At 46.9% G+C, this 24,348-nt stretch overlaps 7 protein-coding genes across 7 annotated transcripts; 1 reads left to right on the forward strand and 6 right to left on the reverse strand.

Moving 5' to 3' along the window:
• Positions 1-3,960: 3,960 nt before the first annotated feature.
• Positions 3,961-5,525, reverse strand: PFICI_02476 (uncharacterized protein; the record flags this gene model as incomplete). The annotated part of the gene is made up of 3 exons (XM_007831057.1): positions 3,961-4,827; positions 4,882-5,459; positions 5,513-5,525. 3 exons carry the CDS (start codon positions 5,523-5,525, stop codon positions 3,961-3,963), a joined length of 1,458 nt encoding a protein of 485 aa, XP_007829248.1.
• A 730-nt stretch (positions 5,526-6,255) lies between these two features.
• Positions 6,256-7,991, reverse strand: PFICI_02477 (uncharacterized protein; the record flags this gene model as incomplete). The annotated part of the gene is made up of 2 exons (XM_007831058.1): positions 6,256-7,720; positions 7,795-7,991. The coding sequence occupies 2 exons, from the start codon at positions 7,989-7,991 to the stop codon at positions 6,256-6,258; spliced, it is 1,662 nt and encodes a 553-aa protein (XP_007829249.1).
• Positions 7,992-8,753: 762 nt separating this feature from the next.
• PFICI_02478 (uncharacterized protein) lies at positions 8,754-9,612 on the reverse strand (the record flags this gene model as incomplete). Its single annotated transcript, XM_007831059.1, has 3 exons — positions 8,754-9,074; positions 9,137-9,483; positions 9,564-9,612. 3 exons carry the CDS (start codon positions 9,610-9,612, stop codon positions 8,754-8,756), a joined length of 717 nt encoding a protein of 238 aa, XP_007829250.1.
• A 525-nt stretch (positions 9,613-10,137) lies between these two features.
• PFICI_02479 (uncharacterized protein) lies at positions 10,138-10,793 on the forward strand (the record flags this gene model as incomplete). The annotated part of the gene is made up of 2 exons (XM_007831060.1): positions 10,138-10,401; positions 10,470-10,793. The coding sequence occupies 2 exons, from the start codon at positions 10,138-10,140 to the stop codon at positions 10,791-10,793; spliced, it is 588 nt and encodes a 195-aa protein (XP_007829251.1).
• Positions 10,794-11,027: 234 nt separating this feature from the next.
• Positions 11,028-11,977, reverse strand: PFICI_02480 (uncharacterized protein; the record flags this gene model as incomplete). Its single annotated transcript, XM_007831061.1, has 3 exons — positions 11,028-11,460; positions 11,560-11,801; positions 11,852-11,977. 3 exons carry the CDS (start codon positions 11,975-11,977, stop codon positions 11,028-11,030), a joined length of 801 nt encoding a protein of 266 aa, XP_007829252.1.
• Positions 11,978-12,878: 901 nt separating this feature from the next.
• PFICI_02481 (uncharacterized protein) lies at positions 12,879-16,606 on the reverse strand (the record flags this gene model as incomplete). Its single annotated transcript, XM_007831062.1, has 2 exons — positions 12,879-16,217; positions 16,283-16,606. The coding sequence occupies 2 exons, from the start codon at positions 16,604-16,606 to the stop codon at positions 12,879-12,881; spliced, it is 3,663 nt and encodes a 1,220-aa protein (XP_007829253.1).
• Positions 16,607-19,663: 3,057 nt separating this feature from the next.
• On the reverse strand, positions 19,664-22,281 carry PFICI_02482 (uncharacterized protein; the record flags this gene model as incomplete). Its single annotated transcript, XM_007831063.1, has 2 exons — positions 19,664-19,949; positions 20,009-22,281. 2 exons carry the CDS (start codon positions 22,279-22,281, stop codon positions 19,664-19,666), a joined length of 2,559 nt encoding a protein of 852 aa, XP_007829254.1.
• Between the last annotated feature and the right edge of the window lie 2,067 nt (positions 22,282-24,348).

A 24,348-nucleotide genomic window follows, 5' to 3' on the forward strand; every position in this document is an offset into this window, starting at 1 on the left:
TAAATTTTATTATTACGGTATCCGGTTTATTTACCTTTTATTAGGAATTTTACGATTATTTTTAGCTAAAAAAAAAATAATATACCTAATTTATCCTAAATTTATACCTTAGGAATACCGGTTTTAGTTTATAAACCGAAAAAAATCCGTAAAAACTCCGATAAATTCGGAGTTATTACCAAAAACCGGAAAATAATTAGATATAACGGTAATAAAATTTATTACGTATATTTTCCCGATCGACCGTATAAATTATAAATTATATAGATTTTTTATATTTAATTATTATTTAAAAATCGAAAAAAAAAAGAGAAATTATTAAATTCGGAATTACCGGATTAGGAAATAATACCGGATAAAAATTCTACCGACGGTAAATTTATTTAATTATAAATTTTAGAAATAATAAATTTATAAAATTTATTAAATTTAACTCCCGGAAACGATCGAATTTTTCGATTTATTACGAATAAATTTATAATTAACGATCGACCGGATTTACTTAAAAACGAATTTAATAAAAATAATAAATTTAATATAAATTCCGAATTTATAAATATTAATAATATTTTTTCGATTATTCCGAATAAATCGAATATTAAGGTAATTTTTCCGAAATTTACAGATTTTAAACGAAATAAATTCGTTAAATACGACGAATTATTCGCCGATATTTCGTATTATTTAATTATCGAAAGTTTAGGCTATACGGAACCGAAAATAATAAAATAGGTATTAAAAAGCCTTAAAAAAATAAATTTAGGCTATATATATTAAATTACGGTAATTAATTTAGAAAAACATTTTTTAAGTTATTAATCGAAATAAAATCTAAAAAGCCGGTAAAATCCTATTATCCGTAAAATAGGTATTTAAAAGGAAAACCGATAAAAACGGTAATATTAATAAATATAAAATTAAATTAATTATACGTAAATTTAAATAATAATATAAAATCGATTATTTTAAAACGTTTATTATAAAAATAAAATCTATTATTTAAAGGCTTTTATTAGCTTTAACAGTTTATTACGATTAGGAAATTAAATAAATCGATATAATCGGTGCTTTTTTTAAATAAGGAATTATATAAAAAATATATATTACCTTTATAAACGGATTATCCGAATTTTTTTTCCGAAAATTTAAAATTAAATAATTTCGGTTAAAAAAACGACGACTCCTAAATAATCTAGCTTAAAAAAGCTTTATATAATTTTAAATAAAATTTACGCTAATAGTAAATTACGCTAAAAAACAGCCTAAAAAAGCTTAAATTTAATTTATTTATTTTAGACGAATTAGCTTATTATAATAAAAAATTTAATATTTTTATTATAATTTATATAAATAATTTCCTGATTTTTAGTCTTAATTTACGTAAAATTAACTAATTAAAATAGGATATTTCGAAAAAATTCGAAATAAAAGATTTAGGATTAATTTTTTATTTTTTCGGTATATAAATTAAAAGAAATCGAGAAAATAAAATAATTCGTATAAATTAGGCAATTTATTTTAAAAAGTTATTGGAAATTAATAGATTTTCCGATATAAAACCGGCTAATATATTATTTAGCTTTAGATTCCTAAAATCGTTATATACGGCAAAAAAAAGCAACGAAAAACCGGCTTTAAAGGAATTTATTTATTTATATTAGTATTTATTAAATAAATTAATATATGCTATAGTCTAAATTAGGCCCGATTTAGCTTATTTTATAGCATATTTAGCTAAATATATATAGAACCTATCGAAAACTACGATAAAAAGGGTAAAAAGGGTATTTAATTATTTAAAATCCTATTATTATTTTAGAATTACCTTTAACGGGAAAATAAAACCCGGATTAATAAATTATTTTAATGCCGATTTTGCTAATAATTACGAAACTTATAAATTAACGTTTAGTTATTTATTTATTTTAAATAACGGGCCGATAAATTAAAAATCGAAACGGTAATTTACGATTTTTTTATTAATTATTAAAGCTAAATTTAACGGGCTAAAGCAGGCTACCCGTAAAATAATATAATTAAAAAATCTTTTTACGGAAATCGGAATTAATATAAATACCGTATTAATTAAAAAAAATAATACGGAGGCTATAAATTTGGTATATAATCCGGAATATTATTAACGTATTAAATATACGGCTATACGGTATTTTTACGTATAATAAAAAATTAAAAATAAAAATATTCGAATTAAATATATTTTAACTAACGATATATTAGCAAACGGTTTTATAAAACTATTTCCTAAAAATAAATTTTAGAAATTTATTAAATTATTAAATTTAACCGATACTATTTAATAAAGGAAGTATTGCACGGATATTAATATAGCATTATATAATGCATAAAATTAGCTTTATAACGTATATTATATCGTTATAATAGCTATAAAACCTATCGAAATATCGTTAAATAATAATATATAGGAAATTAGTAGAATTTACCCTATACTAACTTATAGTTAGTATAATACTATTTATAGCCATTATTTATAATGCTATATAATTAATAAATTAGTATAATTAATTGTTATGGCCATTATAGCTATTAGAACCTATTAGAATCTAGTAGAATATTTTATTAGATCCAGCCCTACTAAGTGTGGCTAATGCACCTAGCCATAATAGCCTTAGGTTATAGGGTAACCCATACTATAAAAATCTATAGATTTTGATGGTTTCTTCGATTATAAATCAACCTTATTACTAATTAACTTAATTATAAATTTAATTTATTAATAATATATTCCAGAATGTTTTTAATAATTGATTTTATGGGTATAAAAGGTAGTTATTCCTCCGTAGTTAGTTATTTTTTCCTTAAGCTTTAATAAATCAGTTATACAGCCTTATAACTACCTTTTACGGCCTGATTTTACGAATTATATAAACGCTTCCCTGTGCCTAAGTTTATGATCCACTAATTATACCTTAGAATATTTAAAATATCGATTTTAAAAATAAATAAAAATATTATTTTTTTATAAGCTATTTTATCGTATTATAGTTTTATTTCTATTAAACGAATAATATTTTATTTTTATTAAATTATTTCGGTATTATAATCCTTATTAAACGGTTATATTATTCTTTATTAAATTAAATATATTAGTTATTATTTTTATTAAACGGTTATATAATTATTGCCTTTACTAAATAATTATATATTATACTATAATCTTTTTTTAGCCGTTTTACGTATACGCATATAGCTCCGATTGCCTCGCCGGGGATATTAGAAAAAGATAATTCGGGGAAAAATAAGTAAATTTAAGTACGGACTATAAGCCGTCCTTAGACGGGAAACTATATATATACGAAGGTGTCCCACGGGGCACCTTCCCCCAAAGTTTTACTGCCAGAGGCAATCATAGCGTGGAACCTTACAAACTTAGTTCCAGGGCGACACTGTAGCGCGGCACGAGTTTCTCAATGAGGAATGGCTCCAGGCAAGGATTGTACTCCAATCTTTTTCTTGCAAAACTTGCCTACCTCGGATGAAAAGTATACTAGGCTCAATCACCATGGTGCCAAGCGCGGATCACCACCCTGGCACAGTATGGCTGTAACAGATAAGTAAAGGTATTTGGGGAAGAAGAAGGTTCGCGGGGAGGGGCAATCTCAAACTTATTGTTACAATCTGTGTAGAAGTGTTTACAAGACGCGTCATGCTGGGCTTTTATTAGCCGTGAATTGATACATTTACGCACAGAATCAGCATTGCTCATTTACAACTTATATAATAGACAGAAAGCGGTCTCTATGTCAAGTGTTCATCTCATCATCCGGGACATGAGGGTCCGTAGCATTAGAATACATATCATGGTCTTCAGACGATAGGTTCCATTGAAAGCAGTCATCAAAAGTATACCCCCAGTTCTTCCTGATAGCCATTCCATCTGTGCTGTAGAGAAACTGTATCAAATCATAGTCTCATCTAGACTCAAAACTGGCTGACAAATCCCTGAGCTCCTTGCTCAGCCGACATTCGATCAAATCGTTCGTCGTCCACCAAATAACAGCTTGGAAACCCATCAGGAATCTTTCCATGAATAGCCATGCTCGCAACCGCCTCTCCCGTCAGCCAACACTTGTCCATACCGTGCCCGCTAAAGCCAGCGGCAATCCACTCGCCGTCTCCTGTGCGGCCCGACATGTTGGGAGTCAGCCTGCCAACCACGGGTAGGTGATCGGACGTGAACCCCATGATCCCCGACCAGACCTGAGAATCTCCAACGGGTTCCGTATCCTCCCAGATCCGGGGTAGAATCGACAAGATATTCTGCTTGGCGGCATCACTCACAAACGAGTCATTATGGGTCAACAAATCCTTGACCTTTTGCGACTCGCCTCCAACCCATATATCGCCCGTCTGGGCATTTTGCTGGGCATAGTAAAGACCGGTCGTGAATTCCTGGGACTTTGCATCGTAGTGGCCTCGGGTAACCAATGACCAGGCAACATGGTGACCAACACGCGGAAATAATGGTCCGGGAGCCTGCCTCGACATTGTTCCCTTGAAAGGCCACAACTTTCCCGTCAGACGAGGCAGGAGGTGGGCCGAATATCCGTTGGTACAATGAATGACCTTCTTAGCCCGAATGGTGCCTCTTGGAGTCTCCAGACTGTATGGGAGAGATTGATCCCCAGTGTGATGAATTCCAGTCACTGGCGTATTTGTCTCGAGAGTGAACCGGCCTTCAAAGTTTCGTAACAGCGAGCTAAAGACTGCAGTAAAAAGGCGGTACGGCCATAGTGCGGCAGCCCCAGCTTGCTGACTGGCTCCTGCGACATTTTTGAAATGGTACTTCTGTGTGTGGAATAAGCAGAGGCTTGATATGAACATTGCGGCCGGACGTCTTACCTTGACTGCCTCTTCTTTGGAGGTTACGTCGAACCCCAGATTTCTCTGGAGGACGTTTTGTTTGATCGATGCGGCGACCGACTTGGCCGCCTCATATTGATCTGCATCTAGGCCCGTAGCGTGAGTCACGGTTCTCAACTCGACTGCGGCATGATCGGCTGGGTCAAGCTCCTCGACCAGCTGTGCTAGGCGGGTAATGTTGGCCTCGGTGAAATGCAATATCTCAATCGCCTGTTCCTTGCCGACAGTCTCCACGTGCTCTGCAAAGAGCTCGTCGGAATCCGACATCAAGTGGCCGCCGTTCCTGCCGGTAGCCCCGCTCACGGCGTTGCGCGCCTCCAATACCGTGATCCGAAGGCCTGCCGCACTGGCACTGGCATCGTGCAGCAGATGATAGGCAGTACTACACCCTGTGATGCCTGAGCCGATGATGACAATATCAGTCTCGGTTGGCAATTCCGCTGAGCGCACAGTTGCTATGGTTGGGTGGGGCGGTTCCTGCCAAGCAGAAGTAGTCGGATGCAAACTCGGTGGTCCGACTGGGAGAGAAATCCTCTCCAAGACCTGATTTCTGAGATCTACTACGATTCAGTGGCTGTGTGTGACTTTGGGGAGAGGGGGAATGTCTCACCTTCGTGATCCATTATGGTTTCGTGTCTAGCTCTATGCTCTTTTCGGTGATTATAAGAAAGTGGTGGTCGAAATGTAGTCCTATGTTAGCGAAGGCTGGTGCTTGTAGCAAAGTACTCTAAAGAGGTTGCAATCTATTATAGGATGGAGACCCCTCAACGCCAGATGCGAGGCCAGTGGGCGTGCCTGAACTGTACAGATTGGGCATTTCACCTGTGCGCGGCTCGCGGCTCGAGTTGTAGTTTCGGGTTAGTGCAGGTGTAACGTGAGGTCCGCACACAATTGGCAGCAAGACGTATTGGGGTTGGCAAATCAGAAGACGAGGCTCGGTGAGTTTGATCGGTATCTGATTTCGGCATTCCTTTTCGCAAAATGGTTCGTTTACAGCCACCCGAGCAAATACGAGTAAAGGCAGGTGGTTGCACTGGAAAAGGTCTCGGTATGGTTCATGATTGATTGTATTGGTGCATTCGTATCAAAATCATATAGATGAGACCTTTTCACCACTGAATCTATAGACTTGACATATCCTCCATTTATCGAACGTACCGGAGGCCGAGTCATGTGTGAGTATGTCTAGACTCTCTACAAGTGCCCAATATGGTGGACGTAGAAATTTATGAAATCGAGACAAACTCAAAGTTCTGGTCCGCGTGAACCTCATTGATCATATTCGGTGCTCAATTCTAAATCCGTGTCAAACTAGTTCATTTACATAAGACTGGTCAACTGAACTTATACTATTCACTGGCCCATCTTTGGGGGTGACCATTCAAATTTGCCCATGCGATCCCTCTTCACGGCGATATGGTCCACCGCTGCTATCAGCTGTTCGTAGACGCCCATGTCAATAATCTTTTGCGTCCGCGAGTATTTACGCACAGGCTCATCCTCACTCTCACTGACCACTTGGCAAGAGTCATCCGCACCATAGCGCATCCAGGAAGCGCTCTCACTGATGCGCGGCCACGGGTCCTTACCATACGCAAAGTCGATCCAGTGATCTGCCATGGACCGGGCCAATTGTTTCTGCTCCGTGCTAAAGTGTTCATCAAAATTGAGAAACAGGTAGAGAAGGTCAAGTGCATGATACGCCAGACCCTTCAGTGGGCTGTCATGGGTACAGGGCCTGTCAAAGTGATAGCCAAACGTCTGCCTAATCTTGGAGCGATGCGCAGCAATCCGGTTATGAGCTTTGAAGGTGGTGTCTCCTGCCAGGTCCTCCATCCGTACAAGAAACTGGTCTGTAGGGGTATTCGTAGTAATGTCGTATGCATTGAGAATCTCGCTGGCTGCATCCGGTCCGCAGTGCGACGCCAACGTCTCGTAGACTGACGAGAAATTGTCCTCCTCGAAGCTTTCATGAAAGATCATGCCCTCATCAAGGACATCACCAACCATGTATGATTTGAGCCACTCGGGTGGCGAACTGATCTGGCTGAATGATGGTGGAGTGGCATGAAACACCCCGTCATCACAGGGGTTGCCAGTACAAACAAAAATCCCCTCCACGTGCAATGTTGCAGCTGAGACTTTATCCTGTGGAATGGTACGCAGCTCATCCAGCGATGTTGAAGAATCGGGATCAATTTTGAAATATGTCAGAAGCGCCCGGTAATGCTTCTCGTGGTGTTGGAGTGGCCATGTCGGGATGGTGTTCAGATGGCCAGACATGGCAATGGCACGATGGAATGGTGCCGGGTTCTTGGCTGCGATCTGGTGGGAGACGCTCATACCGCCAGCGGAGTCGCCGTATATAGTGACATTACCGGCATCCCCTCTAAAGGCTGAGATATATCGTTGAACCCAGTAGAGAGCCACCTGCTGATCGTAGAGACCAAAGTTGCCCACTCCGGCGAAACCGTCCTTTTCCAGATCTTGACGTATGGCCTCGGAAGCGAGGAAACCCCCCAGACCGACGCGGTAGTTGAAGTTTATGGCTACAACGGGGGTATCTCGATTCACTGAGTGAGACACAAAATTGACACCGTCAAAGACAGGCTCATTGGCGCCCCCGTACAAAAAGGACCCGCCATGGATGTAGACCATGACAGGAAACTTCTTCTCCCCCTGTCTTGGAGGAGTTGTGATGCTCATGACTAGACAGCTCAATTCGTCTTCGATTGGATGATCAAAGTGCGGCACCTTGGCCACGGGAATGAGGACATCAGTACCGTGATTGTACTCTGGAGGATTGGGGGCACTAGAGCTGCAAGCAGGTCAGCATTTCTGAATTGCAGAAATTCACATCTAGAGAAAAGGCAAGGAGATGTTCCCACTTACCCAAGTTTGGTGCCGTCATGAAAGCCATTCGGCCAAGATGTCTTTAGGATTGATCGCGTCCATCGCTTGGGCAACGTCGCATATGGTATTCCGGCAAATTGCTGGACGCCGTTCTGGAAATGCCATCCTTCCACCGTACCCAAAGACTCGACAACCAGTCTGGCCTTGCCAGTGATTGGCACTTGACTAGGAGGCATGATGGCAACGAACGATGCCCAGATAAGGTATGTGTAGAATGTAGACGAGACGTGTGTGTTTGGTGGTGGGGGAACTGAGGAGTAGATTGATCCGACCAGGCCAGAATGCATCTATCGACAAGCCAGTAAACTTATGTATTTCTGATCAACCGGCATGTTTGTTTCCGACATTGCAACAGTCGACTGTCTATTGACTTTAATCAGCCTAGAGATGCGATAAAGACTTGGTACGTCTGCTACCAGCAGTCTGAGGCGCCGTTGGTGCATCCATAGATGTCTGCTTGGTCCAGGAGGGCCGGTTATCAGTGACGGACCTAAAGCGCAGTCTACTCACTAACTAGACCCAACGCAGCAGATTTTGGAGCGCGGCTCGGGTTGCTTCATCGCTGTCGACCCCCACCTATTGGCACCTGGTAAAAGCACATTAGTGCCCCATGGCATGTTGATCAGACCCAGCCGAGATAACCCTGCAGGATATGGCATTGAAATACTCCAACATTGTAACATCCAGTTGATATTGGCCTGTTCGAGTCTCGGCGGTAGGATATGTTACAAGCATGCAAATTATCCAGTTGCATGTCTTGAATGACTCGCGTATATCTCATGACGGTTATGTTTGTACAGTAGAAGAATTCAATTGACCATGCAAAGTCCATAATCATTTTCCATAGCTTGCAAAATACCAAAACGTTGACGAGGCAAGTATTCACCTGACAATATTTCAACAAGACGAAAATTTCCATCTATTTCGGCACTCTAGCATTACTGTGCCTTGTCTCTCACCATATGATACAAACTGCACTCGTGAGACGGCCTTTCTTCGTCCCTTAATACACCCTCATCTAGCATTTTGAACCCATACTTTTCATAGAATGGGACGTTTTTATAATTCGTGCATTCTAGGTAGCACGTTTCGTTACCCATGCGTTCAATCGCCCAATTCATGAGCGTCCCGCCGATTCCCATGCCTTGCGCATCCGGATTGACGGCAGCTATCGAGAGATACCACATGGAACTTTTGGGGTACTTGGTTCCAAACTTTTTGAAAAAGTCTTCATGGCTGGCGTACATTGTCGTGGATCTCTGCTCGCTTTCGTTTTAGTACATCTATAGACACATACTTTAGGATTTGAGAGATATCGTACCTTTCCGTCGCACGCAGGCTCCTTTGGCTGGTCCCATACTCGGGTCCATAGAACCTTGAGATACTCCCACCAGTGTCGTAGACTTGTACGACGGAGCGCATGCGACGCCGGCGGGCGGAGGAAGCAGACACCTAGACTCCGGGGCATGCTCTCTTGTTCCATCACAGCTTCCACGGCAACTTCGTCGACCAACATTTGGCGTACACGCAGCTCTTGCCATTTCTGTAGTGCGGGCGTGAGGGAATCCCAGCGCATGACGCTCGCGTCGCGGTATAACCACATGAGCAGAGGGTCGGTCGCAAAAGCTAGGCTCAAGGTCTCGGCCGCTGCTGCCACTGAACGTCTGTCTTTACAAGTGATCCGTATCAGCGTAAGGGGCTCGTCTTCTCGCGAAAGGAAAGATGCAAAGCTGGAGAAAGAAACTCACCAAAGCCAAGGGGCTTGATTAGCACCTTGGTTGTCGATTTGGCTGCCATTAAGCATTGATGGACCTGGATGTTTCGTGTCAGAACAATCAAGACCAAGAATCAAAAGTGTCGAGACGGCTAGAGATGGCAAAACATATCCAACAACCGAATCTATCATACTCGGTCTTGCACATGATTAAGACGGATGCGTTTGCACCGGTTCTGGCCAGACCTGGCTGCGGTACGTACTGGTGCTATACCTTGTCAGCATGATGCAGATAGTGAGCGATACTTCTTTTGGCAGCCCGTACCGCGCTGATCTAGCGCTGGACCTCCGACTGCTGTCCCCTGCAGCACTACATACCACCCCTGCTAATGTTTTCCCCACGTCCAGTCCAATCGACAACGTGGACGCCATACGGATTCTACAAGGCCGAGGATCTCAAGAATGTAGTCAGTATATGTAGGCATTGAAAGAAACGAGACGGGAGATGCAAAGTTGGAATCAGCTGCCATTTCATGCTTCCTCAAAGTCTTTCAAGGCATCGCCCCCCCTGCTTGACAAATAATTCCCATTTTTCACAGGTACAAACCATGGCGTCCGAGGCCAATACCAGCCCAGGAAATGCCCTGTATCCCGACGTGCCACCAATGCGACCGCCGCACATGGAGTTTGTATACCGCCTGGTCGCCGAAATGCACCCGACCAACCACTACGAGATTGAGAACCTCCAGGGCACCGGCGTCACGCGCTCCGTCGGCCACATTGCTCGCGGCACCGTGCGCGGTCCAAAGATCAACGGCATCGTGGTGGAGAATAGCGGCGCCGATTGGGCTCAGCGCATTCATTCCAAAAAGGTCCGTCTTACTGGTGCATGAGGGGTTTTTTTTTTTTTTTTTTTTTTTTTTGTTCTGACAATCATTAGATTTTCTACAAGCTGTTTGCTCGATACACGCTACTCACCGACGATGGGCATCATATTCTGGTCGATGCGCAGGGCGTTTTCCGGCCGGGCCCCGGCGTGGACTTTGATTACGACGCAGGCACCAAGACAAGATTCCTACAGGATGACGTGGAATACTTTACGCACATTACCTTTGAGGCGGCCGGCGACTCACCGTACAATTGGATGAACGGGATAGTCGCCGTGGGGGTGCTAGAGTCTGTCGACGATGCCGCCATTATTGACTGTTGGCGACTGACAAACTTTCCCGGGAAGGAGGTCGAGGACGTTTATGTTGGCCGGTAACGTCTCATACGGTGGATTTATCATCACTTGGCGCCAAGCTAAGCCTTGAACATGTACAATACGTAAGATTATCACCTTCACCACTGCCTCAAGTAAAGCAGTCTGTCGAGTAGATGCTACAGTCAGTGAGATACTAAAACCACTTGCAAAAATTCAAAATTTGCAGGATAACACAACCTCGTACTATATGTTCTACCAACGCAGCCCAGTCGAATGTCTTGAAATTCCTTTGAATTATTTGCGACAATATGCCACATTCACCTTTCCAACCATCTTGGCCGGCAGGATAGGATGCCAAACCTTCAAGTCCGCCATCATCAACTCCTGCGTCTTCAGGACCTCTTCGTTCGTCATCTGGGCAATGATTCTCGCCGCCATAGGCAACTTGGTCAAGAGAAACCGGCAAATCACGTCGTAATCGTCAAATGCCAGATAGTTTTCAATCTCAACAACCTCAATGTCCTTGAAGCCGGCCATCGTAAGGCGCCGAGTCACGTCCTCGGCCGAGGAGCAGCCATTGGTAGGAATATCCATTTTCAAGTCGGGGCGCACCTTTAATGGGTACATGGATAGCCTGACCCATTCACTGCTCTGTAGAGAGGACATGGCGACCACGCCTCCAGGTGCCACGACGCGCTTCATGGCGTCAATGGCTTTGGCGGGATCACTTGCGAGAAGAGTTAGCAACTTTTCTCAGGTATCATGGAGCTCAGAGTGCAAAAGAAAATTGCCACAAAGCCATATCTTCCTCCGATGAAATACTTACGGGACCAAGAAGAGGACAAATCCGCATAGCATATGGCTGACAGAATCATCCTCAAAGGCGGCGCAATCATGGATATCTACCTCGACCGTCTCGGCATGCTGCCAGGATGTGTTGCCCTTGTCAACTTCAGCCTGCTTGCGCGCATTATACTGAGCCAACATTTGCGCATTGTTGTCGGCTCCAATCACCTTGGCGGAAACCGGAATCCGCGTATCATGAGCCTGCAATACCGCGTTGGTGACCTGCACCGTCTTAGCCTTGGGCCCATCATTCCCAAAATTGCTAGTCTTACCTGGCCCGGGCCACAACCCATATCGACAATGGTAGTGGCATCGGAAAAGGACAAGAGCTCATTCCCGTGTTTGGCCATGTGTTCAGCAGGCGCGACGCCGGGACCAGCAGTGATTTGCTGCATCATGGCCGGCGCAATATTTGACCATTCTGTATGGGTAATGTCTGCATAGATGAACGCTTTTGGTCAGCCAAAGGGCAGTCAGCATGGCGACATTAGAATGAGATTACGGACGGTTGGGTGTTTCCTCCGCCATTGTGCAGATCTCTTCTTCAATCGTTCGATGGCGTATTGCAATTGCTTTAGAGGGCTTTAGAGGAATGTTCAAATGTTTACGAATGATGGTTCCTCCTCGTCTTTGCAGGTGAGCAGATGGAAATCAAGCCAAATCGCCAGCATAACGGTTAAACTCTTGCTGCGCCTCAGTGCACCCCGGTACACAATTGCACTGAACGAATTAGACCACGATTCACCTCTTGATTACCAACACATCGAAGGATCCCGGGTAAACAAATGCTTAGTCTTCTAGCTCAAGAAGGACTATGTCCGTTAGGATCTAGCTTGATAACTCTGTCACCACAATCAAACTGCGGCATCGGCTGGTACGGGTAGATGTGGGAACATACCATGTCAAGTTTTGGCCTTTGGTCTCTTGGTTCTTAGAAATCAACGCAGAATCTCCACGAAAAGAATTCTATGTCGGAATATTGGATAACATGCTAAGCATCACTGAAGAACACGTGAGCCGTCGATTGATCCGCTCTCACAGTTGTCCACACGATACATTGGGCAAGCGGTTGGACTTGAGGATCTGCTCCAGAATGATTTGCATATGCTCTTTATTTTCTATGGAATGGCGTCTTCCTCATCATTCAATTGGGCCAAACATTCCAGAAAAGTAGGCCACCTTGTCCAAGTAATTCTACACTATTGCTTTGAGCAGTTCTCCCATGTACAAGAACCATTGACAGCCAATTCCATTTCAAAAACACAACCAATTCCATCTCAAAACCCAACCAATTTCGTCTCAGAAAGTGATCAAGTCACTCTCGCAATCATCGTTATCCTGATCCTCAACGTCTTCATTGTGCGACCGCAATTGTGTATATTGGTCTCCATCTTCCTCATCATCTTCACTCGAGACTTCCCACTCATTAGGAACACGGTCTCGCTTGACTCTGATGGTGACCTTTTGGAAAAAAGCATCTGAAAGCCCATGGTTGCTCGAATCATCATGTTCACCGGACAAATAGGCCTGCTGTTGGGGCAAGGAACTGGGAGCCTGCAAGCGGGTTGCGCTTTGGGTAGTACTCGACGATGTGCTGCCACTCTCATTACTGCTAATCCCGTTCTGCTGCTGCTGCTCCTTGTCGAGGACTTGTACTTGCGATCGGGCTTGCTGCTGGACGACGATAATAGGTCGGCCTGTCAGTCTCTGACCATCCTGCCCGATGCGGACGGGGCGGAAGGTGTCGTGGAAGCCCGTATTAGTCTCGACTGTCTGTGTCATTGATGGAGCAGGACGTTCGAGAACTCTGTCGCTGGATGGTTGCCAGTTTGTCCATCTATTGACGGCAGTGTCTTCTGCTGAATTGGCCACTTGAAAACGACTAACAGAGTTTGCTTGGTCTGAGGACGTCGGCAAAGACTTCAATCGCTTGAATTGCGCACAATTCTGCTCACAGTGGCAGTCATCACCACAGATATTTCTGCAACTGTGACCGCATTGAAGCTTTCGCTCACAGGCGTGTTGACAAATGAGCTTGTCATGTGACATGGGATGGCAAAGTCGTTCGCACTGATGGCCACAAGGCTGGAAATTGCCGGTGCACTTCTCGAAGCAGCCGCCGTGTCGAGTCTGGAGATCTTCGGCATTTGCAGCGTAGGTAATGTTACCGTGGTTCTGACATCGCAGTGGGAGACTTGACGCGGCTGGGCTGTATCGACCAAGACCTTCAAACACTCTCTGCACATTGCCCCACATGAAACGCGAGGTCTCGGTTGCAGATGCGAGATTGTCAATATTGCCGAAAATGTAGAAACCACGCTTGGCACGGCTGATGGACACAACGCTTCGATTCATGTCACCAACAAATCCAGCGACCGCGTGATTCTTTCGGAAATTACTGCGCACGAGTGAAAGCAGTATAATGTCGTTCTCTTCGCCTTGGTATGAGTCAACCGTACTTAGACGGACACCGCGATGAACCTCGGGGCCAAACAAAGGCAACATGTATTGTCGAAGGAGCTTCCTTATCTTCTTGACCTGCCCACGATAAAATGTCAGAATGGTGATTTGTTCGGGCCGAACTTGGTTCTGCAAGAGGTAGATGGCAAATCGGACAACCATCATTGCTTCTTCTGTATTGAGCTTGCTGAAGGATTCCAAGTCAATACTCTCAACCCAGTCGTGATTGAAGAGGTACAAGTTGACGGGCATTCCGGGAACATCAGGGCGCAGTGTCTTGTCCATAACCACAGGGTGGTCACCGAGTCCAGGGTAAAAAGGGTTCAGAACAGATCTGATCTCGGGAATCATGCGGCGTTGTTGATTCAGGATGGTGTATGGTAAGTGCAAATATTCTACCAGACGCTCGAACATGGACACAGTGAGGTTGTGAAATCCGTCTGCTAGACCGGGAACGTCACAGTGTGGGACCAACTGCTGGTGGTCCCCAACGAGAATGAGCTGCTGGAGACTGGGCAGTAGTGCAGCGGCGATGTGAGCTTCGCGACTTTGAGCAGCCTCCTCGACAAGCAGGGTCTTGGGTTCCAGAGCTGCGAGAAGCCCACGGTACTTGGAGAGACCAGTTGTGGTACAGCCAATGACATGAATGCCCTTCGTCTTGATACACTCAACATCCCTCTTCCAGCCGCTGATCTTCAGATTGTTACAGATGCGAGTATAGTTGGCAAAAAGTCGGAGCAAAGCGTCGGATCGAATATCCAACAACTTCTTGTGCCAGTACTCGTAGATTGGACCGCGCCACTTCTCGGGTATGTCCCATAGATCGTTCTTTGCGAGGTGACGAAGCAACATAGGTGTATTGCCGGCAAGACTCTCCGGGTTCTCTCCACCCCACTTGCGTTTGATCTCAACGAATCGACCTTGCAAGCGAAAGGAGTCTGGACTGGAATCGTTGGTTGGGTCGTCGACATCAAGCTCCCACTCTGCCGTGTCTACTCCGTCGTGACGCTCATCCAGCGGCTCATCCACATCAAAGACTGACTGCTTAATGTGTATCTGGACGTCTCGAGCGGCGTTATCCAACCACTCAGCCATGATACCGTTTGGTCTTCCTGGCGCGGGAATCCAACCCCAAGACTCACCAGAGACGGAGTCGAACTGGTCCTTGGTGATGATTCCGTACTCGTGCAAGACAGATGGGTCCAGGAGCTCCTTTGAGAAAATCTCTGCAACCGCCAGTTCAATGTCGCGGATAATCCTTTGTCGAGCTGCGTTCACATTATTGTAGTCACGACTCTGGACAGACTTGACGTTCCGGCGGAGATTGAAGAGACTGAACCCCTTGATATCCTCATCTCGAGTTCGGCTTCCAAGCCGAACCACGCTAACTCCAGCCTTGATCAAGTGGGTCAAGATCTGATCAACAGCATGATTCGTCTCAGCGGCTACCACAATGACGTCCTCTGGATTCTTTCTCATACCAGCGGTGAGATTGTTGACCATGCACTGAAGAGCCTGGACAGACGTGTATGTTTTGCCTGTTCCAGGTGGACCCTGGCAAATGGCGAGCTCCTTTGTCAACAGTCGATGGACCGCTCGGAACTGAGAGCCGTCCAGATTCGTGTATTTTCGAATCTCGTTTGGCATTCCACCGCGGACGTCGAAATTGCTGTACTTGTTTAAAATCTCTTGCCGCTGGTCGCCGTGGTCTGGTATGTGGTGCAAGATCGACGTGAGATCCATTCGGCCATTGTTTTTGATGAATTGAGGGGAATTATCCTGCATGCTCCCCTCGACGAGATATTTGAGGAGTGGGCTGTTTGACCTGGCAACATGTTGCAGTCCGACGAGGGTATGCCGAACCGCCTCATAGAAGCCGCTTCGGGCCTCGATCATGACGAGCTCCTCTGTGGGGTCGAAGACCATCTGTTCCGTCTCCGCCCACTTAATGTCAATTGTGGGGGGACTTTTGGCCAAGTCCTCGATGTTACGTCCCATTACGACGGCAGTCGAGCACAGGCTTCGAAAGCTGTCGGTCGCTGTTGAGATCGCGACGACAGTACCGGGTGTCAGCCTTGAGCTGACGGACCATTGGATGCGTTTGCCAGCTCGCTCCGTCGAGAACTGCAAGCGACAGACAGGCCCAAGGGCTGACATCAGGTAGCCCTTGACAGCTACCTACAACAGAGAGAGATGTTAGTGACCGGTTTTCGAGTCAAGAAGGATGAGTGTGATTGACGTACCTTGGTGTAGACCATGGTGGTCTCAGTGTCTCCCATCCAAGGTTGTTCCTTGAACTCTCTGACTCCGGATCGGAGGAATGCCACGCCTTCCTCTCTGTTGAGACGATAGTGGGTCTCAAGGTAGTGATCCTTGGACCCGTATGCCCTCGTGATATCGTTTCGTCCCAACACTCCCATGACGGTTTGGGAGATGTCTCCCGAACTCCAGGGGGGGTTCAACTCTCCCGCGGTTGGCAGGTCTGGGAGTCCCTGCCAACCGTTGTCCCGAAGAGGGACGAAGTTGACATGGTCGGCCACCGTGTCATGCAGGTCCTGGGAGTCCATGATGTTAGTCAAGTGGACTGATGCGAACGTGAGAGGCCAATCCGAGGGGGTTGATGGTGAAGGTTGTTCGGTCAATTGATGACTTCTGACGGAAAAGATGGAAGTTGCAGTGGAATGGAAGTATTTGAGGTCTAAAAAGGATTTCAAGACGATCAGAAATGTCCAGACACAAGCTTGTGGATGCGGGTTTCATGCAAAAGAATCGGTGTGTGATTTTTGTCTCGTAACTGTTGAGAAGAGAAAACAGCACGAAAGAAATGGAGGAAGGATGGAAAAGAGAGATGGGACGGATTGCAAAGTCCAGAAGAAATAGACTAAGCTGCAAAATAGGACGGAAGTTGCAGTTTAGTGGGGCAGGGAAGGCAAGGCAAGGCTGCGCTGGGCTAGCTGGCAGCTGATTGCGCAGGTGAGGCTCAACCAATCCGCAGCTCTTGAGACCAGATTGGAAAGTTGGAATGGAATAATCAATGGACGACGCAAGGCTAAAACGTACCTTGCCAGGCCAGTGGCCAAGGCTGGGGGGACCTGAACCCTGAGGGCCCGACATTCCGGTTGCCCGGTAAATGTCAAGGGGATTTTTTTTGTTTTGTTTTTCTGGTTTTTTTTTTTAATTTTCTGATTGGTCGTACATTCGACAGGGCTATTATAGATGACAATGATTAGAATTATTCTCTTTGTTTATGTGAATCTATACAGAAAGCTGAATTGCGTGGTGATGTAAACAACTCTGGTGTGTGGACATGGAAATTGGAGTGCTCTGACACTGATATGGGAAGCTTTGAGGGAAGGAGGTGTAACAGAGGCAGTGACCATGTTATGGGGGTTGTGATCAGTTTGGGTAGGAACACGGACCACCAACATGGACTGTTGCCTAAACACGGACCACATGTGCACTTGCAAACTATTTTGCAGAAGGTAGGTAACTATGTACCAAATAGTGCAGGAGCCACATGCATGCACAATCATTATGCGATGCATGTGTGTGCAATAGTTTTGGGTGGGGTACGAATGGTAGTTGCTAGCAAATACATACATGCATATGTAGCATACCAGCACTTGCCAAACAGCCGTATGTAGGCGGGGGGAAAATTGGAAGTGATATTGTACTCGACCGATCGGACAAGATTCGAAACGTGGGACGAAGAAGAAGATGTGGGAAAACTGATCCCATGTTTGAGGTGACGCTCGGATGACTGATGAGAAATGTCCCAACGGATATATGGTGATGAATGTTCAGGGTAGGGAGAAGATGAAAAAGTGTTTGCCGAGTCTTCAAAGTGACAAGCAGACAAACAGGTTGTACGAAATCAAGAAAACAAATCTGGGGGATAGAAACAGTAGGGAGAAGACATAAGACTTACTGCTCAGTGAGCTACCGGGGCAGTCTTTGTCAACAGCCGATGGACCGCTTGCAACTGGGAGCCGTCCAGGTTTGTGTATTTTCGAATCTCGTTCGGCATTCCACTGCGAATATCGAAATTGCTGTACTTCAACAGAATCTCTTGTCGCTGGTCGCCATGGTCTGGTATGTGGTGCAAAATCGACGTCAGATCCATTGGGCGCCCAAGTAGGCAGCCGAATCGTTACGCGGAGTGGTGGGCCGCCCGTGCTGTGATAGCAGTAGTGAAGAAGGGTAAAAGAGGGAGTACTAGAGTACATCCAGGGAGTACCGGAATACATCCGCAAGTGTCTGAAGATGACAGACTGATGGGTGAGGGAAGGCTGTGATGCCTGGGTGGGAGATGATGGGGGTTGTGATGTTTTGATGTGCCACCTGTTGGTTGTGGTGATGGAGGAAGAGGAGAAGGGGAAAAAAAGAAAACTCCAAGGCTGGGACTGGAGGAATACTTTATACTTGTGAAACCCCTCGCGGGTCCTGCGGCTGATTGTTAGTCACCTGGATTCCGGCCAGTCAGAAGCCATCGTGAGATCTGCAGCCTAGGGCGATTTGGAGTGGCAGAATCACAGGCTGGGCCCGCGTGGGCACAATTCCAAGGGGGGACCTGACACACCTGTTGGCAGTCGAAGCCAACGGGGGTGTAGATACCTAGGACAATCACCAAGACAACAGACCCACGAGGGTGCCAATAGCGACAGCAAGGGTCGTGGGGAGTACACAATATGCGTTATGGGAAGCAATGTTTACAATAATGAGGTCACCCCATTTTGATTGCAGCAATCTTGGTTTAGATCACGTCCAAATCGACTCAAACTTCACACATTATCACAAGAAGAGGGCAAAGTTGACAAGCTTTGATTATACTGAACAACACCATGTACATAGATGAACAACTTGACCAAAGGTTCCTCAACCCCAAGGACTGCGTCTTTGTCGAGGCTATGATAACAAAGGGTGCGGAAAATCTCGAAGGTTGCAATATCAATATCAGTTGATCCAGAGAACTCAAGTATGAAACCCTGACTGCAAGGCTGAAACGACAAACAGTTCCGGAGATGAACTGGTATGACGTGTAATGATGTCAATAATCACCTGTAATGGGATGGGTACCAGCAGGAAACTTGCTGACGACCATATGATAGGCACTGCCCCCGGACTGTCAACTATTGGGCAAAAGCATCACGAGTGTATAAACCAAAATAACCGAGAGACAATCTGGGAGGCTCAGTCGAACCAACGATGGGCAGCCGACTGTCGATAGTGATAGCTTCAACGGAAAGAGTAACCCGGGAAGATCACGGAGCAAAGGGGATGACTGGTTGCCACTCGTTGGTTGAGATCAGCCAGGGTTCAGGAGCAGCAGAAGAATCACTGTGGTCGGTTATCAGCTCAAGGACACCTGTCGAAGGAAGATAGAACTTGGCACACCAGGTAGAACGATGTGGAGGCGAAGGTGACATTGTAATGAACAAGATAGTCATTGTACAGAGAATCTACGATAATATTTACAGTTGAAACAAATAAGCCAACACCGCCGGCCAATGCAATATCCAAAGCAAATGCCATAGCTTGCCCTCCTAGCCCACCGGTGCCATGCGATTGAATGCAGAAAATGGAAACAACAAAACGAACAAGCTCGTGATCAGCCCATGCTACTTTTACATGTGGCCCAGAGTGGTGCGGCGGCTAGCCATTCTCTTGTTGTAAGGCTTGCGAATGAGACCACGGATCTGTCTCCGCGTCGAGGCAGCAGCCTTCTCCTTGAGATCTCTTTCCTTGATGGCGGCCTCGCGGCGGGCCTTGGCGGCGCGCTTGCACTTGCTGCCCTTGCCGCTGTCGGAAGAGCTTCCACTACCAGAAGAGCCGGTGGTGGTGCCGTTGCCACTGCTGACGCTGCCACCGCTGAGGGCGAGAATCTTGCTGACGGCCTGTTCGGCGGCAACCCTGTGAGTCGAAAGTTAGCTATCGATTTCGTTCAAACATGTTACACATTCAATACTTACATGACAATCGCCTGGGTGTTACCAGTGGGCAGGTCAGGGTGGAAAGAAGCATCAACGACAAAGAGGTTGTCAGTACCGTAGACCTGGGTGTTTAGGTCAACAACAGCAGTACCGTTGTCAGTACGGCCATCGTCAGATCCCATCTTGGCACTACCAACAAAGTGGGAGCCGGTGGTGTAGGTCGACGAAACGTCCTCGTAGTAAGAAGAGCCGGTGACGTTGGAAGACACGGTAGTTCCATCGCTGTACTGCAGGGTCAAGGTCGAGTTGGAGGCGCTGGTCATCTCAATGAGGCGGTCAAACATGACCTGGTAAGCCTCGATATCGCCCTGGGTCTGGAGCCAAGGGGAGCCAGAGAGCGTGGTGGACGCGCCAGTCGAGTCGAGGACAAGGTCAGTGGAAGAGGTCAGACCGTGGGTAACGTAGAGCTTGATCTTGATGGTGTCGTCAGACGGAGAGTTGCAAGTGCCCTGCATGTAGCGGGTGAGTCCATCGCTGGGAGAGACGACAGAGGTCCAGAAGTTGAGGCGCTGTCCACCCTGGGTCAAGAGACCGGAGCCCTGAGCAAACAGATCGACGGACTCATCATCAGGAGACGTGAAGTTGGTGGAAGCGAGGGCGCTCAGGGAAGTCTTGGTAGCGAGGGTGATGGTGATGATGGTGTGGTCCTTGATGCCCTGTCCGACGGGAAGGCTGATCCACTCGGAGGAGTCAGGCAGGGTGATGTCGGTAGGGACAGCCTCAATCTGCTCAGTGGGTCCAATACCACTGTAGAAGAGGATTCTGGGAGTGGACAGAGCACCGGAAGCGAGAATGACCTTTCCAGTAGACTCGGTAACGTTGATGATCTGGTAAGATCCATCTTCGAGCTCAACCTCGACACCAGAGACCCAGGTGCTGTCACGGACAGCGCGAACGACCTTGGTGTTCAGGCTCAGCTTGAAGTTGGACAGGTTCTCAACAAGGGGGAGGTAAGACTTGACGGGTCCGCCACGCATACCATCCTGGATGAGCCACGGGGGGTGCGAGAATACGTCGTTCTTCTCGTTGGGCTGCTCGATGGCGTCAACAGAGGTGAAACCGTTGCCGCTCAAGAAGGTCGAAAGCACATCATAGGCGCCCTGGTCGTATCGCTGACCGTCGGCAGAAGGGTTGATGGTACCGGAGCTGCGGGCGTAGAGGCGGTCGGCAGCATCGGAAACGTCAGAGGACTGCCAGCCGGTGGGCCAGTTGTCATCAAAGTCCTTGTCCTGAGGCTTGACGTACATCAGGGCATTGACCATGCCACCACCACCCAGGATACATCCAGCCATGGAAGCAGTGTCCGTGCAGTACTCGTCAGTCTGCGAGGCACTGGAAAGGTAGTAGGCCTCGGCAGGGACATCGTACTGAGTAACACTGCTGTTCCAGGAGACAGTAGCATCACCACCAGTGGAGTAAGTAGAGGCACCACCACGCTCAATGAGCAGAACCGAAGCACCAGACTCTGCAAGTCTGCCAGCAACGATGAGACCTGCGGGACCGGCGCCGGCAATGATGTAGTCGTAGCTCTCGTCGGCGTAAGTGACGCTGTGAGAGGTGGTCGAGTTGCCGCCAGTGGTGGAGTTACCGCCAGTGGTGGAGTTGCTTCCGGTCGAAGCGGCAGGGTACGAAGCAGTCGAGCTTGCCAGAGCGGCCCATGTGTCGTAGTTGGCGTTCATGGCGGACGATAGAGTCATGCCGAAACCACCGAAACCAGCCGAGTGGTAGTTCAAGGCGGAAGAAGTGTCGCTGGGGGTTGTCGGGGCAGTGTCCGAGTATGCCCATCCGAGGATGGCGTTTGTATCGGTGGTGAGGAAGGTATCGTCATCGTTTGTGATGCACCCGGAGCAGAGGAAGGTTGCCGAGTAGTGAGTGCTATTGACATAGGTACCATCCTCGATGGGGTAGAATGATACATCGCCTGTGTAAGCTGTAGGGTTGGCGTATGTAGTAGCAATGCGTGCTGCCGTGACGATGGAGTCACCGTTGGGCCAAGCACACAGCAGCAGCTTGTTGGCCATCTCGACACCGAAATCAAAACCGGCCCAACCTGCGCCATCGGTGGCCGGGGCAACGAGCTGGATGATGGCGTCGGTGCCGACCGTCTCGGGCAGAGCCATACCAAAAAGATAGCCCTTTCCATCGCTGTATCCTGAAAAGGAGATTCCAGTGTAGCTATCTGTGTAGTTCAATGTGCCAGCGGCCGAGGCGCCTAGCGCCATGGTGGCCGTAACCGAAGCAGAGACCTTCATGGTCGTAAAGGGGTTGAAAGAGAGTATTGGAAGAAATGAATGAAAAAAAGCCGTCAAGGCCTGGAGAGAAAGGACGCGTTTGGAGACCAAACGACTTGAGAATGAAGAATATTCCTTATTGGAAGAACCGAAAGTTTGCTAAAGAAACAAAGACATGACTGAAGGAGAGGATTCCTCCGGGTATAGTTATACATGTTGGGCCTTGGCAAACTCAGGAGGAGGCTCACGAGAACCGGCACACCATGACGCGATGCCGGTATTCCAGAACGGAGCCTCATACCCTCCAAACCATGGCTGAGGCCATGCACGATCCAATCATGGAGCTGAAGATTAGTATTGTCTGCCAGAGTGGACCGCTGGGTTGGGTCTAGAGTCGTTGCTAGATGAGTAGCGGAGCTATACCTGACCTCGTCATTCCGAGGATGTGGTTCTCGGTTAGCTTCAACGGCCATGCGCCGATATTGGAAGTTGACGAATGCGGCGCCGTTTATATGATTCAGGTGGGTACGTTTGGCACGCCGAGGACTCAAATAAACAACTTCGTCCGAGATGGAGTGGTCGCCGCGATAGTGAAACGGGGTCCACCGGCAGGGGTCTACGGCCAAGACTTCAGGTGCACTTGGTTTGGAGGCGGAAGCCAGCACAGGCACGGCGCCGACTGCAAACAAAGAGTTGGTGGCCCGGGGAAGAATACGTAAGCATAATGCTAAAGGAAAGGTCTGTTGTCGGCATGAAGCGAAAGCTGGATGGTCAGTAGTATTGTCAGTCGGATCCCAGAGCTTAGTTTCTATCGAGTCTCATCCGATCGGGCGACTCCATTTTGGAGTGCATCTTGTCATCAGCGAACCCTCGAAAATCTCGGTCCGACTGACACAAAGAAAGATTGGAAGCTCATGTCGGCTCCTCGGCCGAGCAGCCAGTTGCGCTCAATTGAGAGGGATTGTGGATTGCCCAATGTGGCTCTGAGTAGCATCGCGTTTTCCAGAAGACTGCCACTCTCATCAATCAATCTGAATGCTGGAAATGTGGATGGGTGCGATCCAGCCAACAGCCGTTGTTGGTTACGCGCAAAGAAAAAACTTGCGACGCCCCTCAGGTGGTACACAAATTAAACAGGAGGGCGCTATGATCGGAAACGGGCACTAAAATCGCCCACTACTGGGTCACTCCGAAGAGCCCCAACCCCGGGTTACAGTTAGTGGACCCCCAAGCCCAAGTCGGTGATTTGAGCCAGGATGTTCGCGGCACGGGTCAATCAGCAGCAAAATGCAAGGAAATGCCGTGAATATTTGTCGCTCTTAAGGGGAAGGGATGTAGCTTATAGTCATGTAGGGGCATTCATGATCCTCGAGTCATGATAAATATTCATCCGATCAGCTTGCGACCGTCTGAACTTGGCCTATCAGGAGTCTTACAGGTTCAGATTCTGTTCGGCGAGAGCCGCTGTAGCCAGTGCCCATCTCCACTAACATGCGACGTCTAGATTCCAACATCACCGAGGTTCAGGCGGCAAACCTTTTGTGCTCTTCCTATTTGATAACCTGTGACGTATCATTCACCCAAGAACAGTGAAGGATAGATTCAAGTAGACGTGCAAATCAGACCCCTGACCCAGGCCGGGTACTCCGACCGGAATTTCATCCATTTGACATATGTACTGACAGTTGAGTAATGCGCTTACACATGTCCTACAGCATTACTATCGTCACACAGGTCTGCACTCTGCATGAACAAAACGAGCAAAATTACTTCAACGCTCGAGAAATATACATCAAGCATCACTAGGATCAAGTCAAGTCATTCATCTCTGCTCGGCAAAGGGCATGCTACTGCTGCCGCTAGGAGAAATAGTTACGTTTTCCTCGTCTATCCTATATTGCTCCGCATCCAGTAGTATCCTGGTTGGCGCAGCAGGGGTATGTTGGATTTAGAGTGGCCCTGACTCCTTATCGACTCCTCCCCATAACACGAAATAAACTTCTATTATTGGCATGGTAGGGGTTTTCTAGATGGCAGCAAACAAAGATCGCTTGGCATCGGACTGTCGTCACGCTGAAGGAGGATAGC

Source organism: Pestalotiopsis fici, assembly GCF_000516985.1.
Source record: "Pestalotiopsis fici W106-1 unplaced genomic scaffold PFICI_Scf_2, whole genome shotgun sequence".
In the NCBI taxonomy this organism is placed as follows: domain Eukaryota; kingdom Fungi; phylum Ascomycota; class Sordariomycetes; order Amphisphaeriales; family Sporocadaceae; genus Pestalotiopsis; species Pestalotiopsis fici.